Source organism: Sceloporus occidentalis, unplaced genomic scaffold (genome assembly GCF_023333645.1).
Source record: "Sceloporus occidentalis isolate IW3139 unplaced genomic scaffold, rSceOcc1.0.p SCAF_47, whole genome shotgun sequence".
In the NCBI taxonomy this organism is placed as follows: domain Eukaryota; kingdom Metazoa; phylum Chordata; class Lepidosauria; order Squamata; family Phrynosomatidae; genus Sceloporus; species Sceloporus occidentalis.
This window is the reverse complement of record NW_028317027.1, coordinates 5,612,463-5,637,028: the sequence shown is the minus strand read 5'-3', so window position 1 is coordinate 5,637,028 and position 24,566 is coordinate 5,612,463. Positions and strand designations below refer to the sequence as shown.

The window sequence follows — 24,566 nt, the reverse complement described above, 5'->3', positions numbered from 1 at the left end:
GACATTCAGAACATCTACTAGTGTCTAATCTAAAATCAGTAATATCAATAATTCTCTAATTCTTTCTTATCTTAATAGTTAATTAAATTAGCTATAAATAAAAGTAATAATATTAATTAATTACTACTAGCGTATAGTTCAGCTAATCTTATTAGTACTGGTGCTGCAGCTCTATAGTTTGTGCTTTGTTTTAGCAACAGTAAGAGACCAAGTCAATTTTTCTTAATTAATCTTTCATTTTATTTCATTTGTTTTGCTCACCTCAGTCCATCAGTGAAGTGAACTTGTTGGGCTAGTGAGTGCAGCCGCATAAGTGCTGTGTTTTTTTTTGATCAGCAAGCAGTGACGTTAACTGTTTTGCAAAGATTTTCTCATTTATTTTACATTTTATTTCAATTTTATTAAAAGTACCCTTAGTGTTTTGCTCACCTCAGTCCATCAGTGAAGTGAACTTGTTGGGCTAGTGAGTGCAGCAAGCAGTGAAGATAACTGTTTTGCTGTGACATTTTATTTTATTTCTAATTCTTTTCAAGAAAAATTGACTGTGACGAGCTGTACTAAGCAAAGCTTCAAGCTACTAGCTGTAGTACTAAAATAATTCTAATCTTCTTTAATCTTAATCTATAATATATTATAAATAATAATATTCTAATTCATAATCTATAATATAAGTAATTCTAATTCTAAATTCTAATTCATAATCTATATTCTTCTATCTATAATACATAATATATAAGTAAATTAGTTCTAATCTATTAATATTATATAACTTAATATTAATTAATAAATCATATACTGAATCTGATTTAACCTCACTTTAGCTTAGTGGGTTTGAGAGCGTCTGCCTAGAGGTAGACTTATAGTAAGGAAATATAGCTTTAGGCTAGCATAGTGGTAGGCTAAGCTCTTAGGCCCGTGTAAATTCAAATTAAAAATAAAATACTGCTAGTTATTAAATAGTTAATCTTGAGTTAATAATTTCAATAACTTTAGGATTTTGGCAGATTGCACACAGCACAGTGCAGTAGTGCATAGTTTTACTTTTTAAGCAGTAGCACTGAAGAGAACTTCCTCTAATTTTTTTGTCTTTAATTCGTTTTTCCTTTTTTTTATTTTTATTTTTTTATTTTATTTTTTATAGTTTTTTAAACACTACACTACACTACACTACACTACACTACACACACAACACAAAATTTGAAATGGATCCTCCTTTTGGGACTAAGGAGGGACAAGCTCCATCTACCACCACCACCACCACCACCAGCACCACCACCAGCTCTAAGATGCAGCCTTTGCGTCAGTCTAGTCGGCCAAGTAGGCCAAGCTCTCGCTTATCATTTGGGGAAGCATTGCTTGAAGGATCATCAAGTAAAGGAAAGGCACCAAAAGCAGGCAGTAGTAGTGCGGCTAGGCCCACAAGCTCTATGGTTTTTTACGGAAAGCCTAAAGCACCAGAAGCACGTTCAAAGTTAAAGGGTAGCACAAGTAGTACCAGCCCAGTGACTAAAAAGAAGTGCCTTTTGCCCCAAGCAGCATCTTCCCCATCCACCAGCAGCATGCAAGGTACCAAGCAGAGCCAAATTAGCAGCAAGACTCAGAGGGGTCCCAAACCAAAGCGATCTCATTCCTTTGTAGGGAAAACCACCACCACCACCACCCCCGCCTCTACCACCACTAGTGCTGCGCCTACTGTTCCCACTGGTACCGCCACGCCATGTCCTCCTAGTACCTCTAGCAAGCCACCAAGTCCTTACAAAATTTTTGTAAAGACAGTTAGAGAGAGGGCTACACATAGTGGAACTCCACCTAGCGAGGTAGCAGAGGAGCCTGAGACTGAGAGGCCAAGTGCAGAGTCTATTCTTCCTGCTCGCACTACTACTAGTCACGAGTCTCACGACGATATCAGTCTTAGCTCCAGCCTAGCAGGAATTCCATTCGATCTGGCTAATGAAGAGCTAGACTATGAGCCAGAGGAAGTAGAGGAGATGAGTGGTCAGGAATCAGATTCCTCAGGGAGCAGTGTCCAAATGACTAGTGCACAATTTTCCCCTGAGCCTCCACCTTCTCCGCTACGATCATCACCATCACCACCACCAGCAGCAGCAGCAAAACCTAGCAAATCTAAAGCAATTAGCAGTCCCACTATGGCCAGTACTGTTACCACCAGTCCCACCACCACTAGTTCTGCCTCTGTTCATCCACCCCGAGCAGTAAGAGCAGCACCCAAGGCACACTCCAAGGCTATGCGCGCCCCAATTTGGGAGCACTTTGAAAATTTTGAAGAAGGGCGCTATGGAAAGTGCAAACATTGTGGGAAGCTAATAAGCAGAGGGAAAGTGTCTGGCCATTTTACCAGTGCTAGCATGAAGCATCACCTCAGCACTCAACACAACGCTGTGCTATTGGGGAAAGATGCAGAGGTAAAACTTAGTGCAGGCAGCATAGCTGGTGGCCGTGGAAAAACCCCAACAGCTTCTTCTTCTGAGCCAATAGCAGCAGCAGCAGCAGCAGCAACTAGTGCTGGCAGCCAGAGACCAAGGCAGGTTGGAGCACTGCATGCCCAGCCCACCCTGGAAGAATTTGGGGCATTCCACTCCAAGAGAACGATGCCCAAACAGCAGGCCAATAAAGTAACGCGACTTATTGGTCAGTTCATTGCTGTTGGAGGGGCATCCTTCTCCATGATTGAAGGGGAGCCTTTCAAACAATTGATGGCGGCTGTGGCTCCACAATACACAGTTCCGTCACGTTCCACTTTCAGCAGGAACATTGTCCCCTCGCTGTATCGGTCCTGTGTTGCAGCAGTGAAAGAGGAGCTTTCCAAGGCTGCTGGTCAGTGTGTTCATTTCACTACAGATTTGTGGAGTGCACCTAGCGCCCAGCATGCCTTTCTTTCTTTGACAGCACACTGGTGGCAGCCCGGTGTGTCTAAGGAAGTTGCTGCAGCAGGCTACCGATCATTCCTTCTCCATGCAGAAGTGATGGATGAAAAGCACACTTCCCAAAATATTCTGCATGCGATTAGGAAAATGTTTAGCCTTTGGGTGGGAGCAGAGGCCGGCACCAATGTTGAAGTTGGTTTTGTGGTAACTGACGGAGGTGCCAATATGGTGAAAGCGCTGCGAGATGGTCATATTGTTGGTGTGCGCTGTGCAGCCCACATCATCCATCTTGTAGTGAAGGCAGCAATGTCAGAAGGAACTAATGTGGCAGCAGTAGTTCTGTCCCGCTGCAGAAAGATCGCTGGGCACTTTCACCATAGTGTTAAGGCTAGCCAACTTTTGAGGGAAGAGCAAGAGAGGTCAGGTCTTCCCGTACACTGCCTACGTCAGGATGTCAGTACACGGTGGAACTCCACGTTAGACATGCTAGAGAGGATTTTGGAGCAGCAGAGGGCAATCCATAATCTTGCCTCAGAGCACAATATTGGGATTACCTCTCCATTGAATAGGGAGGATTGGACAGTGATCGCCCAGCTAGTGGCAGTCCTTAAACCATTCAGGGATGCCACAGAAAATTTAAGCTCAAACACTGCCAGTCTGGCCCAGGTAATCCCAGTGTTCTCCCATCTAGGCAGCAAGATGGATGTGTTCCTTGGAAACCGTGAGGCTGTTCAAGGTGGCACTCTACATCCTGACGTAGCAGCCATAGTCAGGAAGCTGAAGGATCTGCTAAAAGTACACCTTCGCAAGCGAATGGAAGAGAGTCCCGAAATGATGCTAGCGTGCCTTTGTGATCCAAGAATTAAGGGAAAGCTAGCTTTGAAATTCAATGTTCTCAGTAGCTACCGGGAGCAATTGGTCAACAAGGTGCGTGACTGGCAGCGTAAAATGGGAATGCTGTCCGAGGAGGGTGAGGTGCAGGAGGAGGAAGAGATGATGTGGTCTGCTACCCCTAGCAGCAGCATCAGCAGCAGTGCCACAAGCAGCACAACACAGCTGAGTGGAGCAGCTGCGTTTTGGGAAGAGGCACTTGGCAGTATAGTTGGACCATCTGACAGAGCTAGCAGCAGAAAGGAGAGTAGTGCTGCTGAAATGGTCAAACTTTACCTCTGTGAAGTTCCTTCTGCTCCTAATGTTGATCCTCTTAGCTACTGGGATGAAAAGAAGAGTGTGTGGCCTGCACTCTCATGGGTTGCGCAGCAGCTTCTATCATGTCCGCCAACCACTGTCCAAAGTGAGCGCGTGTTTTCTATGACTGGAAACATACTGAGTCCACAGCGCTCACGCATGGCACCTCATCTGATGGAGCAGATTGCCTTTCTTAAATTCAATCTGCCCAAATTGGGTTACCCAGCTCTTAGCTTGGAAAGTTAAATTTTTTCTCTCTAATGTTTAAGGTAGTTTCTCCCCCTGGTTGCACTTGCTGCGGTGTGGCAATGCCTGCTACCTCCGCTGGTGTAGCCAATTTACGCTAGGGCCTAGTGTCTGAGCTCTGTAAGTCCGCTCCCAAACGCCTAGGACTGACAGTCTTTGGATGCTTTGCCCTGGGGTGAAACAGGTGAGTGGGTCGTCAATTGCCCACTCATTCACCTTTTTCCATTTCCAACGCTGCTGCTGGTGGTGGTGCCAGTATCTTTTGCCAGTTCGCTTCCTGGCTGAAATCATGCCTCAGATGTCCCTAATGGAAAGGGTAGTTTCTCCCCCCTGGTTGCACTTGCTGCGGTGTGGCAACGCCTGCTACCTCCGCCGGTGTAGCTAGCTTATGCTAGGGCCTTGTGTCTGAGTTCTGTAGGTCTGCTCCCAAACGCCAAGGACTGACAGTGCTTGGATGCTTTGCCCTGGGGTGAAACAGGTGAGCGGGTCGTCAATTGCCCACTCATTCGCCTTTCCCAATTCTGCTGCTGCTGGTGGTGGTGCCAGTGTCTCTCTTCAATGCCAGTTCGCTTCCTGGCTAGTGTCATGCCTCGAATGTCCCTGATGGTAAGGGTAGTTTCTCCCCCCTGGTTGCACTTGCTGCGGTGTGGCAACGCCTGCTACCTCCGCCGGTGTAGCCAGCTTACGCTAGGGCCTTGTGTCTGAGTTCTGTAGGTCTGCTCCCAAACGCCAAGGACTGACAGTGCTTGGATGCTTTGCCCTGGGGTGAAACAGGTGAGCGGGTCGTCAATTGCCCACTCATTCGCCTTTCCCAATTCTGCTGCTGCTGGTGGTGGTGCCAGTGTCTCTCTTCAATGCCAGTTCGCTTCCTGGCTAGTGTCATGCCTCGAATGTCCCTGATGGTAAGGGTAGTTTCTCCCCCCTGGTTGCACTTGTTGCGGTGTGGCAACGCCTGCTACCTCCGCCGGTGTAGCCAGCTTACGCTAGGGCCTTGTGTCTGAGTTCTGGAAGTCCGCTCCCAAACGCCAAGGACTGACAGTTTTTGGATGCTTTGCCCTGGGGTGAAACAGGTGAGCGGGTCGTCAATTGCCCACTCATTCGCCTTTTCCAATGCTGCTGCTGCTGCTGCTGGTGGTGGTGCCAGTGTCTCTTCTCTGCCAGTTCGCTTCCTGGCTAGTGTCATGCCTCAAATGTCCCTTATGGTAAGGGCAGTTTCTCCCCCCTGGTTGCACTTGCTGCGGTGTGGCAACGCCTGCTACCTCCGCCAATGTAGCCAGCTTACGCTAGGGCCTTGTGTCTGAGCTCTGGAAGTCCGCTCCCAAACGCCAAGGACTGACAGTGTTTGGATGCTTTGCTCTGGGGTGAAACAGGTGAGTGGGTCGCCAATTGCCCACTCATTCGCCTTTCCCAATTCTGCTGCTGCTGCTGCTGGTGGTGGTGCCAGTGTCTCTTCGATGCCAGTTCGCTTCCTGGCTAGTGTCATGAATCAAATGTCCCTAATGGTAAGGGCAGTTTCTCCCCCCTGGCTGCCTCTGTTTGCGGTGTGGCAACGCCTGCTACCTCCGCCGGAGTGGCCAGCTTACGCTAGGGCCTTGTGTCTGAGCTCTGGAAGTCTGCTGCCAAACGTCTAAGACTGACAGTGTTTGGGTGCTTTGCCCTGGGGTGAAACAGGTGAGCGGGTCGCCAATTGCCCACTCATTTGCCTTTCCCATTTCCTTTTCCATTTCATTATTTTCCTTCTGATACACAACCAACCAAACATAACACACACAATAACACATATAACACATATAACACACAGTGACATCACACATAACACACATACACACACACTTACAATGCACAAAACACAAGGACCTTTTCCTTGTTATTTGCCCTGGCCTTCACTCACTAATAGCATTACATTAACACTATAACTCACACTTCACCCTATAACATTTTTCCATCCACATACCTGCCAACAGACCCAACTTTTTCAGGGACAGTCCTGCTTTTTTCCAGTCCTGTCCCATCTAATTTAGCTAAACTAGGTATGCAAAATGCAAATACACATAGGTAGTTATAGCTCGGTAGGTAACGCTACTATAAACATTTAATAAATATAATCAAGTACTAAATAATAAATCTAACTTTAAAATACATTTAAATAAACCCCTATTTTTTTTAAAAAAAAAACATTAAAATTAAATTATTATTATTTAGACATAATCCATCTTTAACCAAACCAGTGCACTGCTACTAATCTTAAACATAACCGTACATTAACCCTAAGCTATTTTTTAGTTCTTGTCCAACATTTTTCCATCAGCATACCTGCCAACACACCCAAGATTTTGGTGGACAGTCCTGCTATTTTCCAGTCCTGTCCAATAAGTAAGTTGGGTTGTTGCAAAGTATGCCATTGTAAATAGGTAGCAAATGTTAGGCATGTAAAGTGGTCCAAAATCAATTTAAAAATGTAAAATATTCCCTATTCTTTTATTAAACATCTATGGACAGTACACCTCGGTATGTGTGTGCAACTCTATTGGTCGTTTCGGCAGGGGGCTCGCCTGCCATCAACGAATGAAGTGCATTCTGCAGTTCTGCAATTCACTCGTTGATGCCAGACCAGCCCCCTGCCGAAACGACCAATAGAGCTGCACACACGTACCTTCACGGCAGCTGCTGCTGCTGTGATGTGTTATTAACCCCGTATTAACCCCTGCTAGGCAACCAGGAGGAAAACGAAGATTAAACGAGCACGAAGAATGTCCGCGAATATTCGCCCGAAGAGAAGACAGGAACGGGCGAATATTCGCGGAATACGAAGATTTTTTTTTCCCCGAAGACGAGCACGAAGACGAACACGAAGAGCCCCCTGGTGCCCAAGTCTATTAAGAACCATGCTCAGCATAAAGAAGACCAAGGAGTCCTTTAAGTGATGCTATGGCCCCACAGAGCCCTGATCTTGTCATTATCAAGTCCATCTGGGATTACATGAAGAGAGATAAGCAATTGAGGCTGCCTCAATCCACAGAATAACTGTGGTTAGTTCTCTAAGATGATTTTGGAACAACCTACCCACTAAGTTCCTTAAAAAATTGTGTGGAAGTGTACCCAGAAGAATTGATGCTGTGATCCATGTTTTCCATGGACGGGATGCAATCAGATAAGGTGTCTAAACCTGGACATCTCAGAGATGACAACTATAGCCACATGCCACCAGTGGATTAACATAGATTAAAATGGCAAAACGGAGATGATATACTTGTTATTTACATAAGTAGCAGTACATCAGATAAGAGAAAAAATTAAATACTGCTCAATATGAATCAAAACAGGGCCATACTACACTACATCACTGTCAACAATTCAAGCAACACCATGAGCCTTAGGTATGCCAATGTATGAGAACAGAGTTTATACTAGTCGGGAAAATGGTACTCAGCATGGTACTACAACTCGGCTTGGCTTCTAGAGCTGGATGCATCTTTGTTATAAATTCAATTGACTCACACAAACCAGAGACCTCTTATTCTGGACACTCATCTGCCTATCAAGAGTTACTGATTAAACTGTACAGGACCGGTTTCCCAAATAAAGTGTTCTTCCTAATCCACAGCACTGTGAACCTCCTTTTGCAGTAACTCTTGTGAACAGTTTGTCAAAAGCGGAATGATGATTTATTGAGAGAAGATTTGGCAAGGTTCACCTCAAAATCACATGGAAAATATTTGCAGATGCACCAAATATATGGCTGCACTATATGTGACAATGAAAAATGCCTTACTTACTTACTTACACACATATATATACACCACTAGCCATAACATTATGACCACCAAAACAGCCATGTCCCGTCGAGGCATGGACTTCACTAAACCTCTGAAGGTGTGCTGTAGTATCTGGCACCAAGACATTAGCAGCAGGTCTTTTAAGTTGCAAGGTGGGGCCTGCACGGATGGATCCTGGTGCCATGTGTTCTCCAGGACACGTACACCTTTTACATATTGATGACCGGCACAGGTAAAGTGCTGCCCTCCAGTATGTATAGACTCATAGAAGGGAACCAAATGGTCAGTTATACATCCTCCATACTGCAGGGCAGCACTTTACCTGGGCTAGTCAGCAATATATACAAATTATATGTGTTCTGATAAACATGGTGAATGTGATCACCCTAACCCGGCCGTCCACGCGATGTAAAACAAATTGTGATTTATTAGATCAGGTCAACTTCTTGCATTACTCCGTGGTCCAGTTCTTATGCTCATGTGCCAATGTTGGCAGTGGGCAGGGGTCAGCATGGGTACCCTGACTGTTCTGTGGCTACACAGCCCCATACACAACAAGCTGTAATGCACTGTGTGTGCTGACACCTTTCTATCAAAACCAACATTCACCTTTTCAGCAATTTGAGCTACGTTAGTTTTTTCTGTTGGATTTGACCACACGGGCCATGACCATGTCACCGGGTTACCACTTTTCTTTCCTTGAACCACTTTTGCTAGGTATGGACCACTGCATACTGGGAATACCTCACAAGGGCTGCAGTGTTGGAGATGCTCTGACCCAGTCGTCTAGCCATCACAATTTGGTCCTTGTCAGAGTCGCTCAGATCCTTACGCTTGCTAATTTTTCTGCTTCTAACACATCAACTTGAGGACAAAATGTTGACTTGCTGCCTAATATATCCCACCCTCTGACAGGTGCCATAATAACAATATTATCAGTGTTATTCACTTCACCTGTCAGTGGTCATGTTATGGCTGATTGGTGTATATATATATATATTTGGCCATAGTACTGCATGCGTACATGTAAATGTTTAGTAAAATAAAGGGGGAAGGGTCAACAAGTTCCTATGTAAATCTGACTTCAAGATTTGGGATGTACTGCTGACACTTTTTTTTTTTTTTAAATCACCTAAAAAAAAAAAGAATCATCTGTCAGCTCAGTTTCACTAACTATAACGTCTGTTCATACTTTCCCTTAACAATTCGTTTTTTATGTTGATTTTGGATTAAGATGTTAAAGAAAAACAGCCTTCCTGTTCTTCTCAGCAGACTTCTGGAAGTGTTACTTCAAGAAAGAATAATCCAACAAATTCTTCTGCTCCATGTTATATGTTAATTTTCCACCAGCGTTGCATTTTTTTTTGTTTCTGATTTAAATGGAAGAATGCTGTTGCCACAATTTACAAAAGTCATGTGCATCAAATCCCGTCTAATACTTCAGTTACATTTACAGATGTGAAAAACAGAGCTGGGGTGTGCATGTGTGTTGTATAACCATCTATTAAAAAAAAGAATTGGTCTGAAGGATTTGTATTTCGTTTTTGTACTTTAGAGGGACTATGACACTGTAGGGTCCTAGAGGATCACAGTGAGTGAGTTTCCCTTCCTATGTATTAAAAGGACCTTAAGGAAGAATGCATGCTAAAGTATGTTGTAAGTAATACATATAAGGGTCACAGTATGCCTTCAATGAATATTGCATTACACAATATAGTAAATAACCAATTTAGCTACCTGTAATCCACCTTATGCACCACACAGTGTGTAAACATTGCCTGTTCACTACTACTTTTTAAAAAAATTATGCACTTTATATATTCATTGCTTGTTTTCCTTGCTGAGAAGAATCCATTCTGTGACGCTGATAAATCCAAATAAGATGTTCAACCTTTTTAGCCTTGAAGATAAATTTACAATGTCGGACACACTCTAGTGTCTCTGGGGTGTGATCTTCTTCATAAACATTTATGTATTCCCAATTGTATTGGGAATGCATCATCTCCAGAAATCTGTAATTTGCAATTATGGATGTTTTTTGGATGGCAAAAAAATAACAAAAATACAATTGTCAATATACTTGTGATATGTTGTAGAGGTAACAACCCCTATTGTATTCAAAGGAACAGTTTCCATCAGCAAATGGATATGGATCAACCGGAGGAAAACCGAGGCCTATGCAATCCTAAATGATGGCCAAGAATCTGGTGACCTGGTACCCTTTGTTAACAACTCAGTCAAGCATTATGTCACAATAACTTCACATAGCCTTAACTACTCAATCTTCAGGGTTTGTGTGTTTTATTACCTCACAACTCACTAAAATATAGGGTTTTTTTATTAACAGAAAGTTTTTTGTGGGTGCAACTCTTTTCACCATAGCACCCACTGGATTGGCTCTTTCCATTGGTTGCTATAGTGATATGATCACTTTTCATACAGTAAAACAAAATCTACCTAACCCTCACTAAAAAAAGCATTTCTTCATGATAGGTATACTTTAAATGTTAATGTTATGGGTGTTCTTTAAGAGAATGTGAACAAGGAAATCTGCACTAAGTTGAGACTTCAGAGAGGTTCCTCCTGCCCTAAGGACAACATGTTCTACTCTCACATATAAAAACAAGGCTTTGACTTGATTCATTGAACTTTTAGCTCTGATATAAATACAGTCTGAATAAAGTGATGGCCTATAAGCATCATTCTGCCCTTTGCTGTCAGAGGGAGGTTGAGTTATACATGACATATAACTTGATGATGAAAGAACCTTGCAGGGTAAATTAGCTGCTGGGTTAGGTTAGAGCCTGTGAGTCCACTGATTATTTCCTCCTATTCTCCATCTTCCAATACAGTGAGATGCTATCAAAGAAATGCAGCCTGTCATATTAACACAAGAAACCTATTACTGAGTATTGATTTGTGTAGTGTGATGATAAGTATGCCATGATGCCCTTTGCTATACTACTGTACCTTTACATGTTCTGCATTAGATTGTAGTAGGTTAAATGGCATTAACAGTGTATTTTGTCTCCTGGATGTTAAACGGCTAATCTACACTGAGCTGAGATAATTACAAGCAATCAGAAGACACAATAAAGGTTATGTATAAACGGCAATATTGGTGCCAAGTGGGAAAGTGGTGCAGCTACTAGCAGAAATATCCCACTGGTTTCTATATTTAATAACCTCAATAAACTTATTTAGAGCATTACTGATTGATAGAGCACCAAATTCTGTAGCCCTGACATAACGTGTCCTGGTCCTAGGGGCCTCAAGACAAAATATTTTGGGAGGGCATCTAAATAAAAAATAATGAAAATGGACAATTGCACATAAACAATAAAATGACCACAGCTTTGCTAATGATAATAGTTGTTTAAATTGAGGGACCCCCTAGACCAATGGGGGCCATAACCAGATGCTTAATGTGCTTATATAGTGGCACATCTACCTTAAGCAAGGAAACCCAATCCATAATACAAAATACAATTTGATAAGCATTTAGACCCCTTTGTCTATAAAGTGTTTCCATTAGATACTGACTATACAACTGCCTTGGTATCAATGACATAAATGCAATCAATTTAATAACATGATTTTTTTTATTTTAAATAAGAATAAAAAAGTATTAAATAAAAAAATAAATTACTTTTACTTTATATCCTCCAGGGAAAATTCAAAATGTATCTCATGAAAAGTGACCTAAATCTTTAACTGGCTTATACATATTTATAAATGTATTTTGTCTTTAATATTTCTTCATATCACAAAGTCTAACGCTACTCTTTAAAACAATGCGATGGATACTCTCTTGCATCAAGGGCATGAAAAAGGAAGATTGTGTCTTTTTTACATAAGTTAACTCAAGTTGCCCAGAGAAAGCTACCACATTCCAATATTAACATTCCAAATGCGTTACACAACTTCAAGAGAGAAAGTAGATACTTCAAGAGAGAAAGTAGATGCACAGAACAATGTTAGACTGTGTGTGACCTTCACCAGTAGCTACTTTACCCAGCTACTTATTTTTTGCGCAATATTGCAGTGTAGTTATTAACTATTCACCTGTCAGGCAACACTGGGCATTGAACCTAACCACTAGGCCTGCAGGTAGCTTTAGGGTTGCTCATCTCTACCTCCCTTGTGACATTGGCTTCATGCTTGCATATTCTACACCTGTGGCTCATTGACTTCAGGCCTGCCTATGCCACACATGTGGCTCTACCTCACCTGAGGCTTGCTAGGTGAGCATGGCCTTATCTCTCCAGGGCATGCACCCAGCTCCTTGCTAGTGCATTTTTTTCTGTCCCTCCTTGTATCCAGAGGCTTTTAATATTTCTGCTCTTTATTTTGGATTTGGCAGTGGAGTGAACTATGACTCTGAACTAGCTTTGCACCTTTGCACTGCGTTTGAGTTTGATCACCTGGATTTTGACCTATTTGGCAAGGACTTTGACTCCCCTTCTGGACCATCCCCTTGTACCATGCAACAAACCCCCTCTGCAGTCTGCACTCACTACAGACCCCCTCTGCAGTCTGCAGAACTCTTGATGCCCCTAGAGATGGTGCCAAAGAGAAAGGCTAAGGCAGACAATCACGGCAAAGCCCGTCTATCTTGAGCACAGTCCCAAGGCCTATCCTTCCCCTGCACATGGACTCCCACCTGACCCGGCACACGGATCCCACCATCAATAATGAAAATAATTTATTATAATATTATAAACGTCCTATTACTTTTAACAAAGACTGCGCCAGACTATTGGACCTCATGGAAGATTTTGTGCCATACAATGTCCCATATATATTTTTTTATACATTGCCCTGTTTGAATGTGAATGTGCTACAAGCATGGTTCCTTCAAGGTAAGACTATCTCTTTATAGGTATTTCAGTTAATCAGATTTTGGGCTGAAGAAGTCTTCCAGAACAATGAACATCGTCACTCTGTATTCTAAGAAAGCAGAATTTACTTTGCATGCAGTTCTGTTTGACATTGCACCTAGAGGCAAATCACTAACAAATCCAACCGTGACTACAGCCAGCATTGATTCTAACTTGATTGAAAGGGAAGGATCACACATAAAATTGCAAAGCTCTAAGCACATATAAAATACAGTAAATACATTACTGTTTTTCAAGATGGTTGAAAAACTACACTTCTGTCTTACGATCATGGCTGTAATGGCAAAAGGCTGCATAAATTCTTAGTTACTTTTTTGAAACAGCAATTCAAATTTGTTAGTGAAGCATAGTTAAGAAGACAAATTGTCAATAGAATGTCTACATGAAACGCCTCCAGGGGGAACCGAAGGTTTATAGGTGTAACATTTATTTGTATAAGAGCAATGTACTCAAATAGTATAATAAAGTGTATAAATTGAATATTGTTCAACATCAGCAAACAGAACACCAAGCAAATGTTCCATGTGTCACTTTTATAATCTTTACATTAATTTGATGTTGTCCAAAAAAAAGCCAGATGAATGAAATTAGAAGTTCACATTAATGCAATCAGAGATCTTTAAGATTTACACATTAAAATGTAGTAATAGCATAGACTTTTTGTGTAATGAATTCCTTTTCGGTATTTCACCAAGTCCCCAATGTGACCTTTATGATCTGTAATGCACTGGAAACGCGCAGTCGGCAATAATGTTATACACTACATTAGCAAATAGCACACTGCTGTACTAGACTGTAGCTTGGCTTTTCTCAAGCCAACGCATCCAGAAAATACTCCCAAATGTTCCAGCTTCACAGCCTGAGTGAGCTTTTGCATCCAAATACTGACTTTTCATCAACCCACACACTAAAAAAAACGTCCACAAAAGTTAGTGATATGTTTTGCCGCACTTACTGTCTATGTAGCAAAGAAGAGAATGCAAATATTATTAATCATGCCACTGATTTTGAGTAAATTTCATAAGATACAAGTACTTGTTTCAAGACCCCTACTACAAAATGCATATTAAAGTGCTGTGTAAGTAATTTAATATGGATTCTTCAAAAACGAGAAAATAAAATACACTGAAGTTATAGTCATGCAGCAAATTCTTTCTCCATGATCCAAGATTTTGTGCCACTTATTGGGTGCTTAAGCTGTCAATCAGAGGCAGTAAGTCCTTCCAATTAAATTAATAGGGGTATATCCTGTCACTGATTGACAGCTTAAGCAGCCAATGGGTGTCAGGAAAGGGTTCCTATTAAAATCAATGGGAAAACTTTACACATGTGCACCCCTGCATGCAGTGCTCAGCACAGGCAGAGATGGAACTCACTAGAGGTGAGTACATCACATGCAGGGAGATCCACTTGGCAGAATGCATCTCTAGCTGAGGAAAGAGGCAGATGTATTTGGGTGGATTCTGCAAATTCCCCTAATGCATTTAAAAATGATCACACAAACATAAAGGTGCCGCACAGCTATCATATGCATCAAAGTCACTGGTAACACGGCCATTCCCCCGCCTTGCTAAAGAGGTAAAGTCCCGATATCCAGTGGTATATTTAGGTTTTGTGCTGCCCTAGGCCTGACTAAACTCATGCGCTCCCTGATCTTCCACTCATCCTCTTTAGGAACCAATTTTTCACCTTTGAGCGCCACCTATTTCTCTCTGTATATTAAGCATGAGTACCGAGTGTCACGAACGCATCCTACTCCAAGCGTGCGCGTAACTTGGTTCTGGTGGTAAAAGGGTTAAAATTCACTATCTGTCTGCCCTAGACCGGAAATAGTGATAAAAATATCCACCCTTAATACCCCCCACAATTAACTATAATGATATAACTAATTTCATAAAGCTGCCACCACCAAGACAATTTATAAATGGGGTGCATTGGTCCCCCAAGTGAATTAGACTAAGAACCCACACAATATATTTTAACACAATAATTATGTGATTCGCATTTACCAATAAATTTTTCTAATCAGGTAACGTGAGTCTTTACCAGACAAAGGCAGCACTGTTTGGTATGTTAATGTGAGTTTCCAGGTATGTTATTGTGTGTGTGTATGTGGTCATTTTAGTTTGTGAACATTTGTCTTTGTCTAGGTATGTTAGCATGTGTGTGTGTATGTTTGTAAATGTGTGTGGGGGTAGTTTGGTGTGTGAATATATGTATTTGACTGTTAGTATGTGTGTGTGTATGTCTGGGTAAGTTAGTTGAACATTTGTCTTTGTTTAGGTATTTTAGTGTGTGCATCTTGTTGTGTTAGAGGAGTATCTGGGTATGTTTGTGTGAGTGTTAGTGTGTGTGTGCAGGTGTGTTAGTGCTGAGTGTCTAGTTGTGTTAGGGTGAGTGTCTAAATGTGTGTGTGTTAGTGCTGACTGTCTAGATTTGTGTGTTAATGCAAATATCTGGATGTGTGTAAGTGTGAGTGCCCCTCCCGAGGTCAGGCTCTGGTTCCACTCCTGATTTATGTGAATATGATGGCTGGAGTGTCTCTTTAATAGGACAGTTGCCACTAGGGCTATGTCAGCATCATGCATCAAATTGGCAGAAGTAAATATATATGCAGGTCTGCTGGCTGGAAGAGCAGTCACACCTTGACCAAGCACTACTGACTGGATCTCTACTGGGAATACACCATTTGGTCGTAGAGTCCCTCACACATTTGTCTAGTTACCTCTATGTTCTTTGTGACATCTCTCCTTGTGCAAAAAAAAACATTTTCCTTGTCTATTTCACGGCAGCACTTTTTGTTCTCCAGCCCGATACATTTTATATTTTGCATTTACTGTGTAGTTTTTTTAATATGCAGTTTTTAGGATACTGGGGAACATAGATAGATTCCTAGGTTTCATAATAATTCCTGCCCTTCAACGGGTTTATCTTGGTTGGGCAACTTTGGTTTTCTCTGTGCCAAAGTACAGATAAAAGTTTAATCATTGGTTGTAATGAATATTACAAAAATACATCATTGAAATAAATGTAGGTGTGAGAATACAAATCTTTTGTTTATTTGTTCCTAGGAAAAACAGGCTTTTTGTGGTACTCATGCCAGTTGCTCTTAGCAACCAACTGCGTGCACAGAAAATTAGACTACAGGTTGCTTTTCACAACACAAACCTTGAGCATAAATTTCAGAAACCAAATTATTCCTAATTTTCTTTCTCTTTAAAAAAAACATGCAGCTTGTGTAAAAATACGAGACATGGTACCCAGTTATGCAAGAGAGAGGCCCAGGTCTAGACGAGAATGCGCCACTGTTCAGTTTACTTCATAGTAATTATGGTAATTACAGGCAAATAAATATACACAAATGAATCTACATATCTGCTAGCTACTCATGGGGAGCATGCAGGCCCTGGTATAACACAAGCCAAGCTGGAGCTGAGCCAGAGCCATGGCTTGACGCATCAAGCTTTGCACAAACCAAGGTGGAAACGTCAAGAATAAAGATGTCCTAATACCAAAACGATAAAAGGCAGAATAGTGTAATCAAACTGGTTTGAACCTCTGCCCTTTTGATGAGCCTGGCTTGAGGAATTGGCTTGCCATACTATAAAATGTAATTAGAATGTATTTAATCTTTATTTAGAGTCTCTTTTTAATGCAACTCAGTCCCTCAAAGTATCCATAAGTGGTCATCTTAAAAGTGAGGACTATTCAGGCTATATAGGCCAGTCATATCTGATATTCTCAGCTCTTGCTATATACAAAGCAGCAAAAAGAGCAGACACCCTTCAGGTATTTACTGTCTGTCCCGAAGGGTACTTGAACACTGTCTACTGCCAAGGGATCACTAAAGGCATTAACCGTACTGTAGTCTGCTGATAAGCATAGCTGGATAAGAACAATACACTAGGTCAAAGCTAAATCTACGTGTGTAACAGTTTCACACCATCAGTAATAATTAAACCAGAATAATTACTTGGTGGTGTGACACTGGTTAATATAATGCCATTCTTGTGTACAGTAATTCAAGAAAAAACAATGTTTGAACTGTTAATGCAATATTGATTTGAAGGTTTACAATTTAAAATTTAATATGGAAACGTACAAGGTCCTATATCACTGTCCAATGTCCTTGTCTTTCCTTTTTAACCTTATATTGCTAGTTTGTTCAGTCTGCACTGGCACCAAAGCCAGTTGGTACTAATTTTATTGTAGTAAATGTTGTATGTTTGTTGGTGCTGCATCTGCAGCTTAACATAAGAGGCCCAGATTTTAGAATTAGAATAGAATTAATTCCCATCTTTCATGTTTTGCCACACATTGGTCTCTTGTGATCCCGAAAAAATAAGAAGAATATTAAATTGTATGAGTGCCAGTTAAAATATGGGTATTCATTGGAATACAAATTATACTTATTAATTTTTTGTGGCATTATTTCAAACTTGTTCCAACCCCCCAGGGAATGTAATTTTTCTGTATAATTGAAATTCTATCTTTAGTGGAAAAAACATGGGAGATGCTTCTTTTCTAACATTTTAATCTTTACAACAAAATGAGTGAATAATAGTTTGCGGTACCATAGGTTTGAAGAAAGTAAAAAATCCATGAATTGCAATACATTTATGACCTTAAAATTATTTTATTTTAAACCCTGCGCTAAGTGAAGTGAGAAAATAGTCTGAATTTAGAACTCCCCACCTCAGACATCTGAATGAGTTTTTTTTAACAGCAAAAATCCAATTTAAAACAGAATGAGGACTTATTACTGGAAATCACTAAATTAAGATAAATACTTTGTAGAATGAAATAATTATATGTCATAAAGCTTTTTTAAATTAAGTCTCTTTTGAAAATTCTAAATAGGCTTCACACACACACACACCCTACAACCCATTATGACCAAAGATTCTATTCATCAGAGGTCTAGTTAAGCAATTAAAGCAGTGTTTGGCATTGGGCCAGGATATAGATTGTAGAGTTGTTAAATTCTCCACTACCCCTGATGAAGGATCTTGCCGTCCAACCATTTGAGTGTCGGGGGTAGGGTGACCACAAATCCCGGATTGCCCGTGACTTTAAGTCCCAGGCAGCCTCAATGAACCGGGACAATGCATGAACGAATGGAATGAGAATTCTGAGTGAAGGAAGTCTCAGCTCAGAGTATAGAAGCCTCTCCTTATAGGCTGAGTCCCTCCTTCACATTGGCTCTGTGTAAGCTGCAGCCAGCACTATGTGTGTGTGACTGTGTTTGTTTCTATGACTGTATGTGTATGTGTTTTTCTGATGTGTGATCGTGTGTGGCTGCTCGTGCAACTGCGTGTGTAATTCTGGTGTGTGTGTAATTCTGAATATGCTCATGTCTGGTAATAGAGGGGTTAATTCTCTGAATCTGCTCTGGTAATAGAGGGGTTAATTCTCTGAGACTGTTCATGTCTGCAATGATTGTATGTATACAGAGGCGTATCTAGGGTATGGCACCTATGGCTCCTGCCATAGGCGTCATTTTAAAGGGGCGCCAGTGAGCGGCTTTCAAACGCCGTCTTTTTTTTTTTGATGCGGAGGAGAGAGAGGGGCGCCAAGCAACCGCTCGGCGCCCCTCATTCTCCTCCACGAGGCCTCTGCCTCCGTCCCGGTGCCGGCACCAGCGAGCGGCTTTTAAATGCTGTCTTTTTTTTTTTTTTGATGCGGAGGAGAGAGAGGGGCGCCAAAATATGACGTCATATTAAGGCGCTCAGCAGTGAAGCAGCGGGCACCTCAGCAGTGCAAGAAGGCAGAAGCCCCGTGCTCCCGTCGCTGGACCTCAAGGTGAGAACTAGAAAGGGGGAGAGGGGTTAGGGAGTGATAAGGGAGGGAGAGGGGTTAGGGAGTGATAAGGGAGGGAGAGGGGTTAGGGAGTGATAAGGGAGGGAGAGGGGTTAGGGAGTGATAAGGGAGGGAGAGGGGTAAGGAAGGGAGAGGGGTTAGGGAGTGATAAGGGAAGGAGAGGGGTTAGAGAGTGATAAGGCAAGGAGAGGGGTTAGAGAGTGATAAGGGAGGGAGAGTGGTTAGAGAGTGATAAGGGAGGGAGAGGGGTTAGAGAGTGATAAGGGAGGGAGAGGGGTTAGAAAGTGATAAGGGAGTGATAAGGGAGGGAGAGGGGTTAGAAAGTGATATAAGTAAAGAGTGGATTAATGTGTGCATGCATTGAGTGAATGAGGGAGAGCATGAGTTAATGTGTGGATAAATTGTCTGAATGAGGGAGAGCATGAGTTAATGTGTGGATGAATTGTCTGAATGAGGGAGAGCATTAGTTAATGTGTGGATGAATTGTCTGAATGAGGGAGAGCATTTGTTAATGTGTGGATGAATTGTCTGAATGAGGGAGAGCATGAGTTAATGTGTGGATGAGTTGTCTGAATGAAAGTGTGAATTAGTGAGTGACTGTAAAAGTGTTTGTGTGTATCATAGATGCATAATTGTGGAAAGGGAAAGATGGCACTAGCAGGAGGTTTGAGCCTTGGGGACCAAGATGGCACAGGCAGGGTGTATATGGGACAAAGATGGCACAAGCCGGACTGTTTGGGGACAAAATTGACTCGTGCTGGGCTATTTGGGGACAAAGATGGCAAATCTTATGTGTGTGTAATCTGGGTGCTGGTCAGGTTCTATGTGGGCAGTGTGGACGCCAGGGCTGGCTTTGGGGTGATCTATGTCTGTAATTTAGGGGGTTTTAAATATACCTTTTAATGCCGTGTTTTTATGTGAATTCCAATTGATCTATACCTGCAAAGCTGGGTTTTTGTGTTATTCTGTAGATCCATATCTGCTATGCTGTTTCCATACATTATTTATGTATACCTGCAAATACAGGGTTAATATGTCCTATTCAGTTGATTAATACCTGCAATGCTGTTTCCATGTATTTATTTGATCTATACCTGCGATGCTACGTTTCATATATTATTATTGTATACCTGCAAATATAGGATTTGTATGGCTGATTCTGTTTATTTGATATATACCTTCAGTGCTGAGATCGGCAGCAGGGACTAATATTTATATATATATGGGCAGCAGGGGCTAATAAATGGGTTTTAGATATTTGGACAGGGGCGCAATTTCAGTGCTTGCCATAGGCGCTATTTTCGGTAGATACGCCTCTGTATGTATATTATAAATATATCATTAAATCTAAAATCAGCATGGTTCCCAAGTCTTCCTAATAATTAATATAAAATAACATAACATGCATTTTATGTGTATTTGACGGTGTGTGCATATGTGAATCAGTTATGTGTATGTGATATATAATATATATATATATATATATATATATATATATATATATATATATATAATATACTGCACGCCTGTGTGTGTGATCTCATCCCCTGAATGGCAGAAATAAAATGTGGTCACCCTGGGGGGGAGGAGCAAAGTAGATTATGCCCACTGTTGTAAAAGACCCAAATAAATTATTTGTCTGTCACAGGCAGCTATTAAGACACAACAGTTGATGTCTTTCACTTCAAAAGAATTAGCAGCTTGCATGTTTTGTAAAGATGTCTGCTTGAGTTATAAACTAACATATGGGCTCAGGATACACTACAAAACACGTTTCCCACTTTCTCCCTTGAATACTTAACATACCTAATTTGCATGCAGCTAGAACTATGTTATGCCATTCAACCCGCTTTCCTACAAAATGAAAATGTTTCCTGTCAGTTAGTTGAGTTCTAAGAAGAGTGCCTTCATACAACAGTAAGAGTTAATGATTTCTCAACTGGTCATGGTGCCAAGGAGAAGAATGGAAAATACCATGTAAGAAACCCATGCCACTGACTTCTGCATCACCCTTACTACCATGAATCGCCCTCATCAAAAGCAGTCCCTCTCAGTCTGCCTCATTGCTGTTCAACCTAAAAGACTAGGGGTCGACAAATTTGGTTTGAATCTAGGAGCCAGCCAAACAATTTAGGAGGCATTTTTTCCCCAAAAACATGTTTTTTCTTCCATGTATTTTATATCATAAAGCTCAACTCAAGTTTGTATGTTTAACCATTGGTCTTACACTTATAACCTCAACACCATACAATAACAGACACTGGATAACATCTTTTGCTCACAAACAGTAACATCTTATAGTAACACACACACTAACATTTTACTTTCATGAACACACATGCCAACATCAAACACTAATAGACACACTATATGCTGAGTTACACACTCATGCTAATGCCACATTCTTATTCACACTATCCAACAACATGCACTGGCTAACACTATACATATAAATACATATATAAAAATATACACTATAACACTCTCAACACATCCCTGCTTATTTTCTGCCATCATGAATCCGGCACCTTACCCTTTCTTGCACATAACATGCATTCCGTGACCCTGGTTAGCGGCACACAGCAGGAAAGCATGGGGTGGCAGATTCACAATGGCAGCCCTGGCCAGTTTCTACCCCCTTATCTCGCCAAACCCAGATGCTGGGGTAAGCCAATCCGTATAATAGACTAAACTTGGAGGAGTGATATCACTGTCAAATAGTATGTTGCCAATGTTATTGGTAACTTTAGCTGTCTTCTTATGGTAATAGCACTAGGGAATCTTCTGGCGCTCTACAAATAAATATAATCTATTACAGTGTAAAAAGGCCAAGTGAGGTACATCACGATTAACTTTACAAAAGACAACATGCTGTTCATTTAACAATGCAGAAATAGAATAATAAATAAATATGTAAAATATGGAGCACTGTGCATTACATTCCAAAGTGTAGGTTCAATATATGGCTTTTAAATGGCTATACAAGAATTGTAATTTGTTTCTTTTCAAATTATATATTTTCATCACTTGTGACAGCACGGAAAACCACACTAAACACTTTCAAATGCCTGCTGTTGCAATATAATCTAACTCCAATGCATAGAACAGCCCGCAGCCTAAGTCAAGCTCCCAACGAATGCCATTAAAGTTTGCCGGCCAGTTTTGATAAGCCTACAATATATTTGTCAATTTATTCATAGGTATGAGGCTTGGAGACAAATTATAATCTCCCACACTTTACAGTCATTGCTTCTGCCTTCCTTGCATTTGGATTCGAAAAATAAATATATTTCAAGAATGTCACCCCTTTCTTGCAGTTCTCCAGCCTGCTTAACCCTTGAGCAAAATATCTGCTTTCAAGGACATAGATATAAAAAGACACCCACCTTTTCGCTGTGAAGATTACAACCAATGTTGTATAATATCAATTTATCTTCTTTCTAGTTCATACAATGACTACACTCTTGTGAATGTAATTAAATTGCTTTAGCGAAAGGAGCAGATTCACACCTGATGCTTCTTTCTCTGAGACTAGTGGTCAGAGAATGAGAATTGTTTCCAGTAATTGCATTTGAATACGCTTTTGTTGGACTTTTTTTTTCTTTAATTTTCTTGGGTAAATGCATACACCTAACAAGGTTCGTTCAAGTACCTTGACAAAATTAGCTTTTCATTTACATATATAAAAGTCTGGCCACGAGTCAAACATGTTGAGATATTATCTTTATCATCTTTCCTCAGTTGAATGACTGTACTGTGAACCTGCAAGGACATATGGGTTTTGTTGCTAAATAAAACCAAACTGTTGGGCATTAAAGGATGAGATTTCTCATAGGTTTTTTTGCCATTGTCACAAACCAGCCAAAAACAGGTCACTGTCAGATGACATTTATTTAGATATTCATTGACACCAGTAACTAAATAGTACATAAAGGATTATTTGTATGTATGCCATTTTTTTTTATTTCTGCTAAGCTGAAATTTTGTGGAGGAATTCAATGTTTCAATGTTTTTAACTATGCCTTATGTAGGGCCAACCCGAGTTTGGCTCTCCTGCAAGTAGAGCAGGGTATTGTGACATACCTTGAATGTCTTCTCCATAATCAAATCAGTCCTTCACTTGTGTAGAAGCTCATTTCAGTTTGTCTCTTTATAATGAATAGTTAAGTCAATGAATTGAAATGCTGAGCTCTCCAGCTAACTCCTACTAAAGGAAAACAATCATCTATTTTGATACGCTTAAATGATTTTACCATAAGATAAATCAGGGAACCTCACTATTCATTTCAATGCCACCTACATCAATTGAAGCAGACTTCCAATAACAGACATGGTTTTTGTTTATTGATATGAACATTGGTTATGTTTTCATAAATCCTCAGAGATTGATAAATCTCATTTAAAAGCCTTCTTTACTAAATTTGCCCTAGAACTTCAGTCTCATTATCCCCACCTTAACCTAGCCCTGATTAAAAAGCATAAAACTTGGTGATCATTGAATTGCATGGTGTAGAGGCAAAATAAATATTACAGCACAGGCATAAGGTGTAACTACGTATCATGTTAAACATTTCTATGTTAACATGTTAACATAGAAATGTTAACATAGCACATTAAGATTATATCTATTAGCCAATCTCTATTAAACACGAATTTGGTCTTTCTACTCCTCTTTTGCATTTTTGTAACATTGGTTTATCTATTAATGTATTTAATATTAGAAAAAATATGTTAATAATATTAAGCCTAAAATGGATTTCTGCGTAGTTTAAAAAAAAAATACATGAAATGTGTAGTAGCAGAGCATTTAGTAAGAAAGACAACAATTCATAGTGATGGGCAAGGAAAGCAGTAAAATAATATAATCCATTCACACTCAAGCCAGCGTTGGCCACACAAGGACACATATATGGAAAAGGATGTAAACGTTTTAGCCAACTCTGCCTGCATTCCCACACTTTTAACAAGTCAGGTGTGCGCTGTAATAGTACAGACAATAGTGATAATCTGCTTGATTATCAGATACTATGTTGGTTCTGTGATGAAATTGTGATTTGCATCAGCCCTGTTGCATTGAAACCATATAATTTAAGAAATGACAGAAAACTAATTAGACACTGTATAGATTTATAGAGGTTTATAGATTTTGGCGCACTTGTGCAATGAGCAGAGACAGAGGACTACACCATAATGTCATTAATTCTGCATGGCTGGCAGAACAAAATTCAACACATAAGTCAAAACCAAAGCAATTCTTCAGAAAGTATAGCATATGGAGCATCCAGCATAAACATATTATTGGTACCTTTCATGAGTGGTTCCACATGACCTGATCTCTGTCCATGGTACTGAAACAGGTTGGTGCACAATAAAATCTCCAGTGTTACTTTGCATAAGCACTGACATACAATTTGACAATATGCTTTTATCTACAGTGGCATCTTTAAAGTATAGAAATCATATTTGTAGTGGTCCACTTATTATACGTTCCTTTTCACATGATTACGGCTCATTCCATGTGAGGCATCAGGAAATTCTCCAGCAAACAACTTAATCTAGTTGAGACAACACACATAATTCTGTTTCTATTGCCATATAGTTTGTAAGGTTGAAATACCCAAATAAGACTGTATTTGTATTGATCCAAGTCAATGTAAAAACACTTTAAGCACATGGCAAAATTGTTCAGAAGAAAAACAACATTCACGACTTCTTACAAACAATAAACCCTGATCAACTACTTTAAACTT

General features: G+C 40.6%; 1 protein-coding gene across 1 annotated transcript in view; it reads right to left on the bottom strand.

The window, feature by feature from the left end:
• LOC149289272 (E3 ubiquitin-protein ligase SH3RF3-like) overlaps positions 1-24,566 on the bottom strand; it is a 183,647-nt gene that overhangs the window by 78,059 nt on the left and 81,022 nt on the right. Inside the window, exon 3 of the mRNA XM_089490913.1 lies at positions 12,830-12,841. Within this exon, the coding sequence (XP_089347039.1) occupies positions 12,830-12,841 (12 nt within the window). The remainder of the gene's footprint in view (positions 1-12,829; positions 12,842-24,566) is intronic.